Raw genomic sequence first — 16,129 nt, forward strand, 5'->3', positions numbered from 1 at the left:
TTTATATATATATATATATATATATATATATATTATATATATAATATATAGTATATATATATATATAATATATAATATATATATATATAATATATATATATATATATATATATATAATATATATATATATATATATATATATATATATATATATATATATATATATATATATATATATATATACTTCAATCAACACCACCCATACATTTCTCACATATCTGTATTACAGCTACAGTTTATAAATCACAAAAACGGGATGTTAACATAACTCACCTGTGAAAACTCCTCTCTTAAAAAGTGCAATGCCTGGCGATGTACCCATGCTGAACCGTGTGCTTCACCAGACCATCGCAGAATGGAAACCAAATTGTCTAGACTAATAGATTCTACAATCATATCCTCACAACCCTGTAAAACAGACAGACAATTTTTAGAAAAAATGCAAAACTTGCTTAGAGGCAAACAACTGATGCACAACAAATGAAATACAGTAGTATTTATTTTAACCACTCCCATTAACCCTTAAACGCCAAGCCGGTATTTCCGAAAGTGTCTCCCGTATGCCGGCGGCGTTCGCGAGTGAGCGCCGAAGCGGAAATTTTTTTTTTTTTTTTAAATCCCAGAACGCTTAATTTTCAAGATAGAGAGTTCATTTTTGGCTCCTTTTTTTGTCATTGCCTGAAGTTTAGTATGCAACCATCAGAAATGAAAAATAAATATCATTATCATTTATAAATATTGGAATATATGAGCAAAAAAAATGTCATATATAATTGTATACAAATCGCGCTGTGAGCAAAACGGTTAAAGCTAACGAGTTAATTATATTTTTGTTGTATTGTACACTAAATTGCGATGATTTTGGTATATAACAAATTGTAAAATGATTAAAGCAACACAGAGAAAATATTATCACAATACTATGCATGAATTCGTAACGCGCAGACAAAATTTTTTTTTTTCAAAAATTCACCATAAATCAAAATATTGTGCTAGAGACTTCCCGTTTGTTGCAGAATGAAGGTAATTGATTGAGTATTACTAGACTGTAAGTGTTGTAGCTTAAAATTGCAGTTTTCAAACATTTCGGTCAAGTTAAAGTTGACCGAAGGTCGAATTTTTTCTATTTATTGTTATTTATATGATAAAAGCTACAACCACGGGTTGTTTTTGTTGTATTCTACATGAAATTGCGCACATTTTCATATATAAAACTTTGTAATGGCTAATTTAAAATGGTGCAAACATTACGACAATCGGACGAAAAAATTTATGATTTTTTCAAAGAGTTACCGGGCGGACGTAAGGAAAATGTTTTTTTTTCATAAATTCACCATAAATCAAAATATTGTGCTAGAGACTTCTAATTTGTTGCAAAATAAAGATAAATGATTGAATATTACTAGAATGTAATAGTTTTAGCTTACAACTGCTGTTTTTTTACCATTTCGGTCGAGTTCAAATTGACAGAAAGTTGAAATTTTGGCACTAATCGTTATTTATATGAAAATACAGGCAGTCCCCGGGTTACGACGGTGTCGGCTTACGATGTTCCGAGGTTATGACGCTTGTCAATAACGTTATTTCCAGGGTTACGACGCATGTTCCAGGGTTATGATGCCTACAATGCTCATCTGGGAGATGAAATATGACACCAAAAATGCAAAATAATCAATATTTGAATGTTTTTTTGATGAAAAATGCCATAAGAATGCAGTTTACATAGTTTTCAATGCACCCAAAGCATTAAAAGTAAGGTTTTCTTAGGATTTTTGACAATGTTCCGGCTTACAACGATTTTCGGCTTACGACGCGTCTCAAGAACGAAACCCCCGTCGTAACCCGGGGACCGCCTGTATTTCAAAAGTGATAAAAGCTACAACCATGGGTTGTTTTTGGTTGTATTCTACATGAAATTGCGCACATTTTCATATATAAAACTTTATGTAACGGCTAATTTAAAATAGTGCAAACATTACGACAATCGGACGGAAAAATTTATGATTTTGTTCGGAAGAGTTACCACGCGGAAGGAAAATGTTTTTTTCATAAATTTACCATAAATTGAAATATTGTGCTAGAGACTTCCAATTTGTTGCAAAATAAAGGAAAATGATTGAATATTACTAGAATGTAAGAGTTTTAGCTTACAATTGCGTTTTTCGACCATTTCGGTCGAGTCAAAGGTGACCAAAGGTTGATATTTGGCACTTATCGTTATTTACATGAAAATATTTCATAACTGATAAAAGCTACAACCATGGGTTGTTTTTGGTTGTATTCTACATAAAATTGCGCACATTTCCATATATAAAACTTTATGTAATGGCTAATATAAAACTGTGCAAACGTTACGACAATCGGACGAAAAAATTTCAGATTTTTTCGGAAGTTACCGCGCGGGCGTAAGGAAAAAGTTACCACGAGGGCGTAAGGAAAAAGTTTTTGTCATAAATTCACCATAAATTGAAATATTGTGCTAGAGACTTCCAATTTGTTGTAAAATAAGGTAAATGATTGAATATTACTAGAATATAAGAGTTTTAGCTTACAATTGCATTTTTCGACCATTTCGGTAGAGTCAAAGTTGACCAAAGGTTGAAATTTTGGCACTTATCGTTATTTATATGAAAATATTTCAAAACTGATAAAAGCTACAACCATGAGTTGTTTTTTGTTGTATTCTACATGAAATTGCGCACATTATAAAACTCTATGTAACGGCTACTATAAAATGGTGCAAAAATTACTATGTCAAAGTGACGAAATAATTTCCGAGATGTGTCGCTGATGCTTTTTAGTGCGAGAAGAAAGAAATTCGCGCTTGCGCGCCTGGGTAACGATTGTAAACAAAACAACAGCTTGATCCGTGAGCTCCCAGCATCCCCCAAGGAGCATGATTCAAAAGTTTTCGCCTAGTAGGCCTATGACTATTTTTCCGCGAATAAAAAAAAAAATTTTTCGTTGACATACCATACATCAGTTCGGCACCCGACAGACAATTTTCATCGACGTTTAATATGTCCAATCGGCGTTAAAGGGTTAATCAATTATCCGTAAACATGCCAATATTCATGTCTTCAGTGTTCCTAAGAGCACCCTTCACTTTTCATGATCCTACCATTCTGTTACCAGCTCTACTTTCATTCTCCTGGTGTTTATTTAGGGGAGTAGTATTGCTTTTCTAGCACTTCTTAAATGATCTATGTTCCAGTTTTTCTCATTGGAAGATGAACTCCTCTTTCACTAATTACTGCTCAGTCACTAGTATTGCCTGTTGTTTCCAGTGTCACAAATGGTAAATAATATTGATCATATACAGTAGTACTACAGTAGTACGAAAGGAATTTGTTTATTGTGACACTCATGAGCTGATGAGTTTCTGCCCCACTAGTTTGCTTAACCCTCTTACGCCGGAGCCCTAAAAATCAAAACGTCTCCCGTATGCCGGGCCTGGTTTGGAGTGAGCGCGGAAGTGGAAAAAATAATTTTTTCAAAAAATTACAGCGCGCGTACTTTTGAAGATTAAGAGTTCATTTTTGGCTCCTTTTTTGTCATTGCCTGAAGTTTAGAATGCAACCATCAGAAATGAAAAAAATAATATCATTATCATATGTAAATAATGCGATATATGGTAGCGAAAAAAAAAAAATTCATACATAATTGTATTCAAATCACGCTGTGCAGAAAACGGTCAAAGCTAACCAGTTACTTTTTTTTGCGTTGTATTGTACACTAAATTGCGATCATTTTGATATATAATACATTGTAAAACAATAAAAGCAACACCGGAAAAATATTATCACAAAATGATGTACGAATTCGTAACGCGCGGACGCAAAAAAATATTTTTTTCAAAAATTCACCGTAATTCTAAATAATGTTCTAGAGACTTCCAATTTGTTTCAAAATTAAGACAAATGATTGAATATTACGATACTGTAAGAGTTTTAGATTAGAATTGCAGATTTCGACCATTTCGGACGAGTTAAATTTGACCGAATGTCGAAATTTTATATATAGTTTTTTCATATGCACATATTTCGAAGATGGAAAAAGCTACAACCTTCAATTATTTTTATTGTATTCTTCATGAATTTGCGCACATTTTGATATATGAAACTCTATAAAAAGGCTAATATGAAAAGGAGCAAATATTAGGATAATGCCATGTACGTATTTCGGAGACTTGCGGCCGCGAATCGGCGCGCGGAGTGAAGGTAAATATATTTTTCAAAAATTCACCATAAATCACAATATGTTTTAGAGACTTCAAATTTGTTTCAAAATGAAGAAAAATGACGGAATATTACTAGGCCGTAAGAGTTTTAGCTTACAATTGCGTTTTTCAACTATTTCGGTAGAGTCAAATTTGACCGAACGTGGTTTTTTTTCTATTTATCGTGATTTATATGCAAATATTTCAAAAAAAGAGAAAAGCTACAACCTTCAATCATTTTTTTGTTGTATTCTACATGAAATTGCGCACATTTTCATATATAAAACTTTATGTAACAGCTAATTTTAAATGGTGCAAACATTTCGACAATCGCACAAAAAAATTCTGATTTTTTCGGAAGAGTTTACCGCGCGAGCGTAATTTTTTTTTTTTTTTCATAAATTCACCATAATCGAAATATTGTTTTGCTAGAGACTTCCAAGTCGTTGCAAAATGAAGGTAAAATGATTGAATAGTTACTAGAATATAAGAGTTTTAGCTTACAATTGCGTTTTTCGACCATTTCGGTAGAGTCAAGCTGACCGAAAGTTGAAATTTTTGCACAAAAAACAACCATGGGTTGTTTTTTTTTTGTATTGTGCATGAAATTGCGCACATTTCCATATATAAAACTTTATGTAACGGCAAATTTAAAAGGTGCAAACATTAGGAGGACAATCGCACGAAAAAAATTTATCGGAAAGAGTTATCGCACGAACGTAAGGAAAAAGTTTTTTCATAAATTCACCATAAATCGAAATATTGTGCTAGAGACGTCCAATTTGTTGCAAAATGAAGGCAAATGATTGAATATTACTATAATATAAGAATTTTAGCCTACCATTGCGTTTCTCGACCATTTCTGTAGAGTCAAGGTTTACGCGAAGGTTGTAATTTTTGCACTTATCGTTATTTACATGAAAATATTTCAAAATTGATAAAGCTACAATCATGAGTATTTTTTAGTTGTATTGTGCATGAAATTGCGCACATTTTCATATATAATACTTCATGTAAAGGATAATTTAAAATGGTGCAATAATTATGTCAAAGTGACGAAATAATTTCCGAGATGTGTCACTGATACTTTTTAGTGCGATAAGAAAGAAATTCGCGCTTGCGCGCCTGCGTAGCGATTGTAAACAAAACAACGCCTTGATCCGTGAACTCCCAGCATCCCCCAAGGTGCGTGATACAAAAGTTTTCGGCTGGTAGGCCTATAAGTATTTTTCCGCGAATTTTTAAAAAAACTTTTTTGAGCCGACGTATGATACGTCCAATCGGCATACGGGAGACATTTTGACTCGACGTTTAATACGTCCAATCGGCGTAAGAGGGTTAAACCCCACATTTCCTCCAACCCACCCTTTTTTCTTTTTAATAAAACCCTTTTTTCTTTTTCATACAAAGAAGAAAAAATTCGTAAATTATGCATTGATTCCTTAAATTTATTTTTGGTAATTTTTGTTCATTTACATTATTTATCTTTTTACTATGCTTTATTAGTCTTTACCTTTCTAGCAAGTTAATTTTCTCTGGATATATTATTTTATGTATTTCTTTGTACTGACCATATTTCAGTTTTACGTTACTGTCTGGGAGCACTGAGATTAGGGAGCAGAGGGCAAGGAGAGAAGTTTTGTGTGATTCACATGAAGATGAAGTGGAAGAAGATGGGGAGAATTTTGGGATGGAATGGATTGGATGTAGTGGTGCTGTTTTGTTGAGTTTGTGTACAAGGTACAGTAATATATATGATCTGGCCAACAGTGGATAACTGGTGTGTCCTTAGTTCCTCGTTGGCCGAGTGCATTTCGCGCTCTGCTACCATTCCGGTGGTCCGAAGTTCAATTCTCGGCTCGTCCAACGCGGAACCAGAGGAATTTATTTCTGGTGATAGAAATTCATTTCTCGATACAATGTGGTTCGGATCCCACAATAAGCTGTAGGTCCCGTTGCTAGGTAACCAATTGGTTCCTAGTCACGTAAAAATATATCTAATCCTTCGGGCCAGCCCTAGGAGAGCTGTTAATCAGCTCAGTGGTCTGGTAAAACTAAAATATACTAAACTAAACTGAGTGTCCCTTCCCGATTCCTCAGATGGAACCTCACCAACAGGTTTGGCTGGTACCATGGGAGAAACACCTAAATAAGTTACGAACTGTGGCGTGGAGCTCACGTTTCTGGTTTTGCATACCCATTGGCTTAACGCAGTTGATATGAAAGTTAGAAAGTCATGCTTTTCAATTTAGCATGACCAGCAGAGTACAGTATGTTCCTCTGAGGGTGGTGGTATTTTACCAGAGTATTTATACCGTGGATCATAAATTGCATTTATTTTGAAGGAACAAACACAGCCAACTGCAAATGATTTTTGTAATCACCATATTCCCTTTGGGTAGTGCTATTATCCAGGTTTACTGGGTCAAAAATACTAGTCATTTTAGCATATCTGGAAAGTGAAGTCTTCTTTGACAGAGTACATAGTCTTTTAAGACAGTTTGAATTTAGGAATTACAGTGGTCCCCTATGTTCGCGGGGGATGCGTACCAGACCCCCCGTGAATACTTAGAAGCCGCGAATAGTTGGAACCCCTATAAAAACGCTAAAAACAGCCTATTTTGTTAGTTAAAACTCAAGAAAAACCCACCAAAAATTTTCATACCTGTTTTTTTTTTTTTAATAGTTTTATCACTTAGTACATTTTATGATGAAATTAATTAAAAAACTGGAATTTGTGGATATTTCTCTTAGAAAAATACTACGAATGTGCAAATTTTCTGCGAATAATGCGGGGAAACATTCCCGAGAGAAATCCGCGAATGTGTGGGTCCGCAAATCCGGAGAACGGGAATACGGGGTCCACTGTATACATTTTTTGCCATATTTCCCTCACTGGGGTCCTGGATATCAGTTCTATATTATCAACTCATTCACTTAATCAACAGTTGGCATTGGTTAATTTTTATATGTCAACGGACATATTGTACACATGACCATTAAACAATGTAGTATATCACATCAATAATGGAAAAAAAACAGCAATAGCAACAATGATAAGTCAGAGGAATCATGACGGTAATGAAAATGGAATGGAGTACTGTGGAATGCAGCTTTTGTACAAAATGGTAAAAAAGATGGGAGACAAATTACAGGTATGGAGAAATTTGCTTCTACAAGGGGTAAAGGTGCCCAAACATGGGTCACCCACCACCCAAAGTCAGTTGGATCATATCTACAGGGGTTCAACAGTTAAGTTTTTGTTTTTAAGGATTTTCCTACTCTTTGCTCATTCCTCTACATCAATGACTTTATTACAAGTAAAACATCAAGACATTACAGCCACGTAGCCAGGTACAGTGGTACCTTGAGATACGAAAGGCTCAACTGACGAAAAACTCGAGATACGAAAGCCAATGCAAAAAAATTAAACGGCTCTACATACAAAAAGTTTTCAAGATACGAAAGGTTTCTGAAAGTCCGAGATTCGCCCGGATAACAATATTGAAACTTGCGCCGCGCGCCGCCATCTTAGTACTAGTAGACTCACCACCATCCTCCTGCTCTCCCATTGGTTCCTGATGCTAGTCACCACCATGAGATCCTTCTCTCCTATTGGACAGCATCCCTCCCATCATGCATCTTATACGTACGTGGTGGCGTACCTATCTTGGCCTCTTCGTACCAACATCTTTATCGTACGCACACGGCATTCGTTCGGTCCAACGATTTCGTTTAGTAACGTAAATTCGTTAGTGATTTCGTTGCAGTACTATTATCGTGTCGTGAGAAAACTTTATTGTGTAACTTATACGTAAATTACGTACAAGATAACGTAGTCGTGGGTCCCAAGAAAGTTGAAATTCACGGAAAGAAGCGCATGCTCTCTTTGGAGACAAAGATGGAGATCATCAAGAAGTACGAAGCTGATATGCGATTGAGTGTGATCGCAAAGGAATACGGCCGTAATCTGTCGACAATAGGCACCATCCTTAAGCAGAAGGATGCCATCAAAGCAGCTACACTGTCGAAGGGCAACACTATTTTGTCCAGCAAGAGGACCCACGTGCACGACGAGATGGAACGGCTGCTCCTCGTCTGGATAAAAGACAAAGAAATCACTGGCGATACGGTAACGGAGACAGCAATCGCCCACAAGGCCAGCGCTATTTTCGGCGATTTGATTGCCCAAGCCGAAGACAACGGAGGGGAAGGGACTTCAACGCCAACCCCAGAGTTCAAGGCTTCACATGGCTGGTTCGAGAAATTCCGTAAACAGACTGGCATCCATTCGGTGGTGCGTCATGGCGAGGCTGCCAGCTCGGACACGAAAGCGGCCGAAGCATTTAAGAAAACTTTCGACAAGATGATGACCAAGGAAGGCTACAGTTCTCAGCAGGTTTTCAACTGTGATGAGACTGGCCTATTTTGGAAAAAAATGCCTCGTCGGACGTACATCACGCAGGAAGAGAAGAAGCTACCCAGGCATAAGCCTATGAAAGACAGGCTTACGCTCGCACTTTGTTCAAACGCCCGTGGGGATTGCAAGGTGAAGCCCCTACTGGTGTATCATTCTGAGACTCCTCGAGCCTTCAAGGCCCACAAAGTGCTGAAGGAGAAGCTTCCAGTGATGTGGAGGGCTAATGCAAAAGCCTGGGTAACGAGGCTTTTCTTTACCCGAGTGGGTAAATCGTGTCTGTGGCCCGACAGTGAAGAAATTTTTGGAAGAGAAGCGCCTCCCCCTGAAATGTCTGCTGGTGTTGGACAATGCCCCTCCCCACCCTCCTGGCCTCGAGGAAGATATCCTAGCGGAGTATTCCTTCGTTAAGATTCTTTTTCTTCCGCCCAACACCACCCCTCTCCTCCAACCCACGGACCAGCAAGTGATAGCGAACTTTAAGAAGCTGTACACGAAACATCTTTTCAAGAGATGTTTTGACATCACCGATACCACAAACCTCACCTTGCGTCAATTTTGGAAGGAGCATTTCGACATCGTCATTTGTATCCGATTCATCGACCAAGCTTGGCAGGAGGTTTCGAGGCGAACCTTGAATTCCTCGTGGAGGAAACTCTGGCCTGATGCCGTATCCGCCCGAGACTTCGAGGGATTCGACGTGGGCGAAGCTGGTGCTGCAGAGTCCGAAACAGTTGGCGATCCCGAATCCTGTTTCCCAACCAGATCTTGATGAGATCGTTGCACTCGGCAAGTCCATGGGGCTGGTTGTCGACGAGGACGACATCAACGACCTTCTCGAGGAGCACCAAGAGGAGCTTACGACGGATGACCTGAAGGAGTTGGAGGTCATGCAACATAACATCGTTCAAGAGGAGTTCTCTAGCAGCGGCGAGGAAGAGGAGGAGGACCCTATGACAACGGCAGAAATTAAGGATGTTCTAGCCGCTTTTCATAAAGTGCAATCGTTTATCGAAAAAAAAGACACCCCGAAAAGGCTCACACAGGTCGTATGCTTGTGCAGTTCGATGACGTTTGCCCGAGTCGTTTCAGGAACATTGTGAAAAGTAGGCAGAAGCAATCTTCCTTGGATCGTTATTTTTTAAAGAGGCCTTCAGCATTAGCAGGAGTAAGCAAAAAGGAAGAACCAATTGATAAAAAACAGAAAGTTGAAAGCAAAAAGGAAGAACCAAGTGATGAAAAGAAGAAAGTTGAAAGCAAAAAGGAAGAACCAAGTGATAAACAGAATGTTGAAAGTGGTGATGTTGAAATTCTGTAAAAAAAAAAAAAAAAAAAAAAAAAAAAAAAAAAAAAAAAAAAAAAAAGTTGAAAATTATAAAAAGAAAATAAATTTTAATTTTTAGTTTTTTGTAAAGTTAAGTGTTACAGTTTTGTTAATGTGTTTCGTGAATTTTAGTTTTATAGTTTTCTTTAAATTTTTTATGTGTTTTCGTAAAGTTTATGTAAATTTTAGTTTTATAGTTCTCCTTAAATCTTTTATGTGTTTTCGTAAAGTTAAGTGTACGTACGTACGTACGTTATCTGCGGTTTGTCCTCCTCCTCCTCTGCCACCACTTTCGGAGATAGCCTCACTCGAAAGATAAGCTTCCAAATTTTACGTACAGTATATTTCTTGTTACCATGTACACTAATATACACTTTATTTACAGGTTATTTTGCATTTTTTTTATTAATTTAGGCATTTAATGGTCCAAATTGTTGTAGTATTTCATTGTTTATAGGTCAATTTAGCTTTATTATGAAATTTACTGGGGTGTTTTTGGAGGGCTTGGAACGGATTAGCCATTTTACATGTAAAATGTGGTCCAAGATACGAAAACCTCATGATACGAAAGGCGCCTCAGAACGGATTAATTTCGTATCTCGAGGTACTACTGTATATGTATATTAGCTTTTTATCGGTTTCTTTATTTTCACATGGTAAAGGATGAAGATAAGAACATTTTCTCATTAGTATGCCATGGGCTCACATGTGATATGGCATAGGGAATAGGAAACAAGAGAAAAAATTGTTCAAAGATTTTTTCCATGAAACTCACACCACTACCATAACGCGTGACCTGAAAGTAGTAGTGATTTTAGCAAAAGTCTTGATTTATACTTATGATAAAATTTACTCTTAAAAACTTGTGCATTGACTAAACACTTCTTAAATATACTTAATTCAAAAGTAGTTGCAAAGCGAATAGGATGAGATTTTTAAATAATGTTTTAGAAAGTTGAAATGTTAGGTAAATTTGTCTGTTATGAATAAAAAAGATATCTAATCCAAAAATACAATTACAAACAGACAAAATGAGGGCACAAAATAGAAGCACCTGGAAAAGGCTATTTAAAAAAAGTGATGACCTAAATTCAGCTGAGAAGGAAGAGGAGGTTGGTAAGGAGAAGATTGTTATCAATCAGATGTTTGATGACTGCTTCCCTGTTTTCTCAGTCATTTTTATAGAGTGGGATGTTAGTGATATAGATTGGTTATGATTTTGCGAGAGAGCTTTTGCCGTTTTGCTTTAGTTTTACGACAGGAGAGTGAGTGCTTGAAGATTTCTAAAATGTTAGTATCCGTTAGGAGTCTTTTACTAGAGAAGACAATTTCAACAGCACTGCTGGGATGTGGTCTGGTTAATTCTACATGTCAATTTCCTATTTAAACTAGTATTTCTTCAGTTGGCAATATTGAAGCCACTTAGGATCTTCTGTCTTGTGATTCGGATCTGGGGCAAAATGCATGAATGAGTTCTACTCTAAAAATTATTCCCATATCTGATCTGGTGACATGACAGGGGATCCAATTACTTTTGTAGGTAGGTCAAGGCCACTCACTGCATTTTGCAATTTGCAAGCATATAAGAACTTTGGGTTATTTCTTGAATTCCATCATGCCAGACTGTTTACCTTGCACTGTTTTTTGGCTTCATGATCATTTGATTATTCTACCTGCAGTATTTTAGTTGTTATTCTAATGGCTCATCTTGAGTTTGTCCATCAAAACAAAATTCACCAATCTTTCAGAAATATGAAGGTTGCCCTGTGTAGGGATTCCTATATCTATGATAGAATATCCAATGCTTCACACACTTCTGATGTTAGAATTAGAAGGATTTCACTGTTTGATTAACTTCTTTATAGAGCTAAGGGTTGTCTTAAGGTATTGACAAAATTAGACTGAGGTTTTCTTTTCCAAACACTGTTGGTCTCTTTCCAAATTTCATCTTTTGTAAGAGATTAGTGGTGTCACTATAGGCAGTCCCCGTTCATCAGCAGGGGTTCTGTTCCAATGGCATGATGATAGGCAAAAATCGGCAATAACTGAAAATCAGTGATTTTCGGAACTTTATTGGAGCTGAAAACTGGAGATCAGCACCTCTGTTAGGTATGTATTGACACTGATAAGCGGAAATCGGTACATATTGGCGCCAAAAATCACTGATTTTCATTGCTATACAATCCCCACTGATATTTCATAAGTACATTTAGTACAATTGTTTCTAAGACAAAGATAAACACCTTTCTTATGATAACCAAAACAATCAGACAACTTCTTCTGGAGTTTCAACCAATTGTTATTTTTGCATATCTTAACCCTTAAACGCCGGAGCGGTAAATAAAAAAATGACTCCCGTATGCCGGAGGGGTTTGAGAGTGAGGCGAGTAAGCGGAAAAAATAAAAAATATTTTTTTTCAAAAAATCACAGCGCGCTTAGTTTTCAAGATTAAGAGTTCATTTTTGGCTCCTTTTTTTCTCATTGCCTGAAGTTTAGTATGCAACCATCAGAAATGAAAAAAATTATCATTATCTATATAAATAATGCGATATATGATAGCGCAAAAAAAAAACGAAATTCATATATAATTGTATTCAAATCGCGCTGTGCGCAAAACGGTTGAAGGTAACACGTTACTTTTTTTTCGTTGTAATGTGCACTAAATTGCGATCATTTTGATATATAACACATTGTAAAACGATAAAAGCAACACAGAGAAAATTTATTTAAAAATCACAAAATAATGCATTGAATTCGTTAATACGCGGCTTACGTAAAAGCCAAACATTTTTTTATTCAAAAAATTCAGGCTAAATAAATCTAAATATTGTCCTAGAGACTTCCAATATGTTTCAGAATGAAGACAAATGATTGAATATTACTATACTGTAAGAATATTAGCTTACAAATGCAGTTTTCGACCATATCTGACGAGCTAAAGTTGACCGAATGTCGAATTTTTTTATATATATATATATGCAATTATTTCGGAAATAAGAAAAGCTACAACTTTCAAATATTTTTCGTTTATTCTACATGAAATTGCGCACATTTTCATATATAAAACTCTATGAAATGCCTAATATGAAACGGAGCAAATATTCCGAGAATGGGACTTCCGCATTCCGGAGATTTGTGGCGGAGAATCCGCGCGCGGAGGGAAGGAAAGTTTTTTTAAAAATTCACCATAAATTTAAATATTGTGCTAGAGACTTCGAATTTGTTTCACGTGAGATAATGACTGAATATTACTAGACTGTAAGAGTTTTCTCTTAACAAATTGCGTTTTTCGAACCATTTCGGTAGAGTCAAATTTGACCGAACGTGGTTTTTTTCTATTTATCGTGATTTATATGCAAATATTTCGAAAATGAGAATAGCTACAACCTTCAATTCTATTTATTGTTGTATTATACATAAAATTGCGCACATTTTCATATATAAAACGTTATGTAACGGCTAATTTAAAATGGTGCAAACATTACCACAATCGCACATATGATTTTTTCGGAAGAGTTACCGCTTGCGGGACGTAAAGAAAATGTTATTTTTTTCATAAATTCACCATAAATCGAAATATTGTGATAGAGACTTCCAATTTGTTGCAAAATGAAGGTAGATGACTGAATATTACTAGAATATAGGCGTTTTAGCTTACAATTGCGTTTTTCGACCATTTCGGTAGTCAAAATTGACCGAAGGTTGAAAATTTGTCACTTATCATTTTTTATATGAAAATATTTCAAAACTGATAAATGCTATAACCATGGGTTCTTTTTAGTTGTATTGTGCATGAAATTGCGCAAACTTCCATATATAAAACTTTATGTAACGGCAAATTTAAAATGGTGCAAACATTAGGACAATCGCCTGACGGAAAAATTTATCGGAAAGAAGTTACCGCGCGGACGTAAGGAAAAAGTTTTTCATAAATTCACCATAAATCGAAATATTGTGCTAAAGACGTCCAATTTGTTGCAAAATGAAGCAAATGATTGAATATTACTAGAATATAAGGAGTTTTTTTAGCTTACAATTGCGTTTTTTCGACCATTTCGGTAGTCAAAGTTGACCGAAGGTTGAAATTTTTGCACTTATCGTTGTTTATATGAAAATATTTCAAAACTGATAAAAGCTACACTCATGAGTATTTTTTTGTTGTATTCTACATGAAATTGCGCACATTTTCATATATAATACTTCATGTAACGGATAATTTAAAACGGTGCAAAAATTATGTCAAAGTGACGAATAATTTTTGAGATGTGTCACTGATACTTTTTAGTGTGATTAGAAAGAAATTCGCGCTTGCGCGCCTGCGTAACGATTGTAAACAAAACAACGCCTTGATCCTTGAACTCCCAGCATCCCCCAAGGCGCGTGATTCAAAAGTTTTTGGCTGGTAGGCCTATAAGTATTTTTCCGCGAATTTAAAAAAAAACTTTTTTGAGTCAACGTATAATACGTCCAATCGGCATACGGAAGACATTTTGACTCGACGTTTAATACGTACAATCAGCATAAGAGGGTTAACTGTAACTTGGCAATTTACGTTGCCGAGTTTCGGTTAATGGCGCCTCTGTTAGGTATGTTATGGCCCCTTAAACTCTATCATCAGCACCTTCTGGCAAGAACAGAGATGACTACATATAATTTTTGCTCCAATAGCTTTCAAAAAAATTCTTCAGCTATTTCTCACAAATTCATTTACATTTGATTGCTTCAACCAGCAATGTTTTATTACAGAGGGCAAAACCATTTATATTATCTGGTATCATTCATCCAGGTATCTATAGTTTCTTCCCCAAAGCATATACACACGTATTAGTTTGGATATTCATCATGATTGGTGTGTGTGTGTGTGTGTGTGTGTGAATACATACATACATATATATATATAGTATGTATCATATATATATATGCAAGAGATAGAGAGAGAGAGAATATCTATATATATATATATCTATATATATATACATACCTATCTCTCTCTCTCTCTCTCTCGCTCTCTCTCTCTCCTCTCCTCTCGATCTCCCTCAGCTCTCCTCCTCGTCACCACTCTCCTCCGATCCTCTTCGCTCTCATCATCTCCCTCTCTCTCTCGCTCCACCGTTCTCTCTCTTCTCGTCTCCTCCGCTCGTCTCTCCACCTCTCTCTCGCTCTCTCCCCCTCCTCTTGCTTCTCTCTCGTCCCCCCTCTCTCTCCTCTCCTCTCTAATCGTCCAGTTCTCAATCATCTCTCTCGCACGCGTCCCTCGGTCGTCTCTCTATATATATATAATATATATATATATATATATATATATAATATATCTTATATATATATATTATTATATATATATATATATATATATATTATATATAATAATGTATATATATATATAATGTCTAAATATCTATTATCTATACTATATATATATTTACCTATATTATATATATATATATATATATTATAATATATATATATATAGATATATATATAGATCCTCTCGCTCTCTCTCTCTCACCTCTCATCTCTGTCATCTCCGCTCTCCCTCTCTCCCACTCTCTCCCTCCTCTCCTTCTCGCTCCCTCTCTCTCCTCGTTCCTCTCCTCTCTCTCTCCTCTCCACTCCCCTCCCTCTCCTCTCCTCGTCGTCTCTCTCTCGTCTCTCTCTCTCGTCTCTCTCTCTCCGTCCTCTCTCTCCTCCCTCCATCGTCTCCCCCTCTCTCTCTCTCTCCTCCTCTTCCTCTGCTCCCTCTCTCTCTCTCCCTTCTCCTCTCACCTCTCCCTCGCTCTCTCTCTCCTCTCCATCTCTCTTTCCCTCCCTCCTCTCTCCCTCCTCTCCTCCACTCCCTCTCTCCTCTCCGCGCCTCTCTCGTCATCTCTCTCGCTCTCTCTCTCTCTCCTCTCTCATCTCTCTCTATCTCTCTCTCTCTCTCTCCTCCTCTCCCTCATCTCCACTCTCCCTCTCCTCCGTCCTCATCCTCCGTCGTCTCCTCTCCTCTCTCTCCTTCTCTCTCTCGTCTCTCTCTCTCTCATCTCAGTCTCTCTCTTCCAATCTCTCGTCCTCTCTCCTCATCCCCCTCCTCTCTCTCTCTCCTCCGTCTCCTCTCTCTTCCTCTCTCTCCTCTCTCCCGTCCCCTACTCCCTCTCCCTCGGCCTCTTCCTCCTCTCTCTCTTCTCCCCT

General features: G+C 36.8%; 1 protein-coding gene across 3 annotated transcripts in view; it reads right to left on the bottom strand.

The window, feature by feature from the left end:
- The window catches only part of LOC135215300 (BTB/POZ domain-containing protein 7-like), a 295,047-nt gene that overhangs the window by 89,716 nt on the left and 189,202 nt on the right, over positions 1–16,129 (bottom strand). For all 3 annotated transcript variants that reach the window (XM_064249859.1, XM_064249857.1, XM_064249858.1), the window contains exon 6: positions 274–408. In XM_064249859.1, the coding sequence (XP_064105929.1) occupies positions 274–408 (135 nt within the window). The remainder of the gene's footprint in view (positions 1–273; positions 409–16,129) is intronic.

The sequence above is a fragment of the Macrobrachium nipponense genome, chromosome 5, assembly GCF_015104395.2.
Source record: "Macrobrachium nipponense isolate FS-2020 chromosome 5, ASM1510439v2, whole genome shotgun sequence".
Taxonomy (NCBI): domain Eukaryota; kingdom Metazoa; phylum Arthropoda; class Malacostraca; order Decapoda; family Palaemonidae; genus Macrobrachium; species Macrobrachium nipponense.